Raw genomic sequence first — 6,000 nt, forward strand, 5'->3', positions numbered from 1 at the left:
GTCACATCGTGGCCCCACCCCACACCAGATGGTCGTAACTACCATCCCTATCAAGATGACCTAAGGTCGATTGGATTACCGGGAAGGAGGAGTGGGGGCCATTCTCGATGTAAGCAATGATGTAATCTGGCTCGAGTTCGATCCAATCGACACCATTAATAGCACATTAATCAAAAAGTGCAAATTATGTTGTTCTCCCTTTTTAATTACACAAATTACACCAATTGAGGAGGTAATAAAAAAATAATTAAAATTTTTCTTCTTCTTTTAAAAAAGACTTTCATTAATATCAGTATAAAAAAAGATTGGACTTCTAGTCAGAATCAACGTCCAAAAACAAGGAGACACATTTCGATGGTAGGCTACTTTATCACAAACAAGCGAGCAAGATTCCATTTCTCGGAAGTCAAGTCAACCGAGGATAACGAAAATTAATGGACTTATTATTCAACTTCATATTACTAGTGAACTCCATTGGCGGTGGTAAAAAATTCTAAATTGTTGATGGACGCCAAAGACAAACTCGACGCTCGCACCATTTGGGCCTGATGGCGATCGGACGGCCCAGAACATGCAGGTAAATGGACCCCACTCTAGAGAGAAGGAGAAAACAAAAGGGGAAGTTTTGGTTCCGGTGGCCGTCGCTGGATTGCGTGCGTAGCTGTACACAAGGGTGAGTGCGCGGAGAACTTCTTCCACCTCCCGCGTCGCCTCCTCATTCCTCCATTTTCTGTCGATTTCCTTCGTGGATTCCCAAGAATCGAATCCTTCTGATTTCTCATCGCGGTACTGTGGGCTTCACGAATGATGTTTTCTCCGAATCCCTCTCATTCCTGAACAAAAGCATCGGTTTTGCCCTTTCATGTTAACCCTTGTGCCGAATTCGCCTCTGGGTCAGACTGTTTTGGGCTCCTCTTATTTGTTTAGGCGACGAGGAGTTGAAGTTGTGTTGTTCTTGGATTTGGTTTCGCTGATGTTCGAAGAAGATTATAGCTTGGTGAATTTCTTGCGTTCTTCCCGGCCGATAGATCAAGATCTCGAGCTCCTGTTGCCTTGGTGGGTGGATTGAGTTCCAGAAAAGGGTGTTGTGGATTTAGATGGATGTGCGTGGAGTGGACGCTGATATCTGCGATGGAATCAAGCCGTCAGCTGTTCCGGATACTAAGGACGAGGGACTTTCTGATGAGGAGGGGGAGGACAGGGAGACGGACTCTCTTCTAACGTCATCGTCTGTGAATGGAGGCTTAGAAGGAAAGCAGCAGAAGAGTTCGAGGAGGAAAGTCCAGTGGAATGATCGCAATGGCAACAAGCTCGTCGAAGTGCTGGAATTCGAGCCAAGGTTAGAGATCCTCTCATATTCATTTCCTCTTAACACTTCATGATCCTTGTTGTTCCTACCCTATTACTGTGCCTTCGTGATAGCTTTATATGCATGCCTAAAGGATCTAGCAAATTTGGTTTGCTTGATCAAAGCCTTCTATCTCATCCATCTCATTGTATTTGGTTGAACAAGCATATCCTATATGTACATGAGATTCTCTTGTACGACATTTTCCCTTATAATTCTTTGTCCTTGCTGAGATGTCAATTAAACTAAAATTCTCTTTGCTACACATGCATATATGACTTCTTATGATAAACTTATTGTATGTAATGCATCAAACTTCTTTCTCAGACACTCATGACTTGTTTGAAACATAAAATTGCAGGATAAGTCATTTTCCTGATGCATATATTTTCTTGATCTTATTTCTGAAAACATTTTCAGTTTGAAACATTCAATGAGCTCTTTAAATATAAGTCAAAGCATAAATCATCTTCTGTATTTGTTTCTGGATAATGGATAATTTTCCTCCTTTTGTGAGCTGTATATCTCACCGTAAAATTAATTGACTGGCCATCAAAGATGAGTTATTAAAAGAAGAACAAGGAGAAAAGGAAATGGAATAAATAACACAAGAAACAGGAAACTTTCCACTTCAGATACATCTGCTACGAGTCCAAAAGAAAGGATAGACCTAATGAAGAATCATTCCAAAAAACAATACATAATACATTCCAAAGAAGAAATTAAAATTGATCAAAACTATGAACATGATAAACGACATCCCTTCATCAACTTGGATCTGTTGCTGGATGATCGTCGCTTCATCAATAACAATAGGATGATCACTTGCACCACCTGCAAAAGAATAATGTCATAGCCTTAGAATTAAAGTGGCTTCTAGGACAAGAATTTTAGTTCCCAATAAAAGGCAAACTCCTTATTTTGTTAGTTAAAAATTCTGGAAGAATTTTAGTTCCCAATAAAAGGCAAACTCCTTATTTTGTTAGTTAAAAATTCTGGAAATCTCCCACCTTCAGATATGCAACCTGTTTAATAATCAATATTTTTTTGTACTTCTGCAACAATAGTATCAATCAGCAGTAGCTCTCCATCTTTTTTATAATTTGAAGACATAGTAACACACTCTTCAGCTTGTTCATTAATTAGAAGTCAGAGACAGCATCCTCTCAATTATCTGCTGACATTGTGCTCTCTCTTATTCTGACTTGATGCATTATGTAATCGAAAATAGGATGTCTTGATTGTATTGGTAGCATATTTTGATAATTTTTTCCTTCCATTAGTCCTGAATTTTACATTTCTTGTAGAGATTTATGAAAAAGAACACTTTTGGCTATCCGTCTGTTCTGAATTGCTTCTGTTTGTTTTATTTTCTTGTCCACAGTGATTCAAGCGACTCAGAGGATGAGTATGGGGATTCTTGTATCTGTAATATAATGTAGAACTCTTGCATATATGTGTCATAATAATTGGCGATCTACTGTTGTCACAGCTCCAGCAACAATATCTCGACTATGGAGAAGCTGATTACTTGTTGCTTTCGATTGTGCTATTGCCTGGGTTCCTGATGGTCTCACTCATGAAGTAATAGCATCATTCCTCTCAAGGTGATTCCTTTTGTATTCCTACATGGAAGATTCTTAAGTTAAGAGCCCTTTTGTCATCACATTCATATTAATTGGTGATTTGAATTTATCATTTGGTCTTGTGAATGCACTGGTGACTGAGATTGGATGAACAGTAGGAACAGGAAAATGATAGCTGAGGTTGTGTATGTTTGAAGAACTGAAAAATGGTGACATACAAGTCTTTTTAATATAAATCACATCTTTACATTACATGGTAGCAATTCATATAACTTAGAACAACTTCATTTGCACAAGCCATCGTATCTGAATTTATTTAGATAGCCTGATTATGATTATCACAATGCTTAGGTAGTTTGTTTTATTTATCTGCTTCGATAAGTTGTTAGTATGCATGTCAATGGAAGAATGAAGGTTATGGTGTTGTTGATTGAGTGGGCCTAAGAGGGTCCATTCCCTCTGTAAAAGTTACCTGTTAGTGGTAGAGTATTGAGTTTTGGCTCCATTGCATGCTTCAGAAAATTCATCTTGGAAATAGTTGAAGAACTAGCAAATCTGTGCTGAGAAATATGCAAGTAACCAAAACATTGTAATTGTAGGAAGTTGCACATCTCTGATTGATTTAGTCCCTGACAATTTGTAGCTGTGGCAGATTTGTGCCCCATTAGGTTGCAACTATGTTATACTAGCAATTATGTCCGACACAGTTGTACTGCCGACTAACTTTTCATGTCCTTTTCCCATACTGTTCCTGAAAAACAAGTTATATGTAGTACCAAATACTAAAGGAATAAGGGCATGAAGAAGACAATCTCATAGAAGATTTTGTAGTATGGTGACAGATCATCTTTATCCTCATTCATGTTATCGATGACCCAAGGTCATCTAGCATTTTATGGTCAAACCAAGAAACCTTAAGAGGCGTAGGGAAAGTCATCTTCTACACTTGCCATGGTTGCTACAGTTGCCAAATTACACTTGATTTGATTTGCTTTTTTGATCTATAACACAAAAAGTCCACAAAGAATCTTGGCAACTTAATTAGTCAACTTCAAATTCTACAGTGCTTTTGTTCTTTATAATTACACACTGGCTCACAAGGCAGTATTCTTTTTGTCATTTTCTTCTTGACTGTCATACATGAGATGTGCCATTTATATGCTCATAATTCAATGCAACTAATTTAATACCACGAGCTCAAAGTTGAGGTGAAATGATTAGGCATTTAGGATGAGCATGATGGTCCATCTTATTTCGCAGCATTGGTAGAGTAGCTTAAATTTAAGCTTGATCATATTGAAATTTTATACAAAATTTTAATGGTTATGAAAGTCTAAAGTCAAGCACTCCACAAACCATTGTTAACCAACTCATCAACTGAGTTTATGATCATCAAAATCCTATTGGAACTTGATAATATGGGAAATAATGTCCCACCTAATGCAGGATGATTAGGTATGGCTCCTCACTGGAAGGAGAATCATTTGCTAGGCCTTCTAAGGCCTACAGTACTACTAGAGGTATCATGTGGAGAAAAGGAAGGCTTCAAAGTGAGAAATTTAGTAGCGGATGGTTCATGTCCCACGTGCATCAAGGAACAGGTACCATTAAGTATGTTTTAACTTTTGGCATCAATTGAAAAAACAATATTAGTAGTGATGGGGCGTCACTTGATCCATCGCATCAGGTAGATATCATCCATCTATAAGATGGTGGGTCCATTTCCATCAATTTAGTCATAACTTGAGGTTGTCGATGTGCACCCATCTCGACCAACTAACAATCTTATTCGATGCTCGAATTAGATAGAACGAGCTATGTAACATCCTAAAATGAAAGAGAAACAGAGAAGAGTGAAGTATAATATAGAGGAGAGTTTCCCCTAATGCCTTGGTTGGGAAAAGGTTAGTATTTAGTTGTCCCTCCTCTTTTTTTTTTACTGAGAGAAGTACGGTCCAGATTTGTCGAAACATTATGATGTGTCACGTCTCTCGTATAGGAGTTGACTTTTTTCTTTTTTCTTTTTTCTAAGAAAAGTTTGGTCCAGATTTGTCGAAACGTTATGATTTGTTACGTCTCTCAAATACAAAGTCAACTGGTCGTGGTGTTAATGTGAAGATGCAAAAACGTTCGCGTTTGACTTGTGTCATACATCCTTCCCCTGCAATTAAAATAAGATGATTGCTTTGTTTTGCACCCTAGTAGATTATCTATACAAAAATTATCATGATCATGATAAATACCCTTTTCACTCCCAATTCAAATAATTATACTTGTCTTAATACTTAACAAAAGTACGACCTTTGACCACCGTCTTCAAAAGCCATGACTATGGTTTCGAAATAGGTAATTTTCAGTTTTCCAAGAAATTGGAACTGAACCGGCAAGAGCCTGTTTTCATTCCGGTTCGATTGATCTCGGTTTGGTTTCGATTTGAATCGATAGTATTATTATTATTATTATTTTAATTTAAAAATTATATATATATATATATATATATATATATTTATAATTTTATTTTTAAAATTTGGAAAAGTAGATATAAAAAAGTTGATATCAGATTGTGCAAAATTATAAATTTTTAATCACTTTAGTGTTGGACATTTTGATCATTCCTTCAATTGATATGTGGAATACGAGGTTACCATTTTCCTGGAAGATCTCCTAATTTCGTCTCATCATCTTTGTTTAATCATCGATTTATGCTTGAGCTTCAAGTGATTTGAGGGTTATTCTTGATTCAATTTCATCTAGGATGCATCTTATCATGATAAAAGGCCTACTCCACAATTATCATTGACATTGAAGTTGTTAGTATTTATCTTGTAATTATTGTCAAAATTAGAAATATTATTGTGTATTGCACCCACCATTACTATACTTATTACTATACTTGATGACGCCTTTAGTATGTTTTATAATAATATTTTTTTCTCTTAAAGATTTTACTATCCTCACTAGCTTGATCCGTAGATGTAGAAGTTTCGTAAGTACTATTAGGATCGTGAAGGCACTAAGAGGGGGGGGAGGGATGAGATTACTATTTTCTAAATAAAGTTTCGATTT

The 6,000-nt window shown here is 36.6% G+C and overlaps 1 protein-coding gene across 2 annotated transcripts; it reads left to right on the forward strand.

Moving 5' to 3' along the window:
• The first annotated feature begins 622 nt into the window (after positions 1-622).
• Positions 623-4,591, forward strand: LOC135642636 (uncharacterized). 2 transcript variants are annotated; one of them, XM_065158934.1, is made up of 4 exons: positions 623-1,339; positions 2,733-2,756; positions 2,841-2,955; positions 4,381-4,591. In XM_065158934.1, the coding sequence occupies exons 1-3, from the start codon at positions 1,098-1,100 to the stop codon at positions 2,914-2,916; spliced, it is 342 nt and encodes a 113-aa protein (XP_065015006.1). In that variant the 5' UTR covers positions 623-1,097; the 3' UTR covers positions 2,917-2,955; positions 4,381-4,591. The 2 variants fall into 2 exon arrangements, with proteins under 2 accessions (XP_065015006.1, XP_065015005.1); XM_065158933.1 differs by lacking the exon at positions 4,381-4,591 and having other exon boundaries at positions 2,841-3,046.
• The last annotated feature ends 1,409 nt before the right edge of the window (positions 4,592-6,000 follow it).

This window comes from Musa acuminata, chromosome BXJ3-7, assembly GCF_036884655.1.
Source record: "Musa acuminata AAA Group cultivar baxijiao chromosome BXJ3-7, Cavendish_Baxijiao_AAA, whole genome shotgun sequence".
NCBI lineage: Eukaryota > Viridiplantae > Streptophyta > Magnoliopsida > Zingiberales > Musaceae > Musa > Musa acuminata.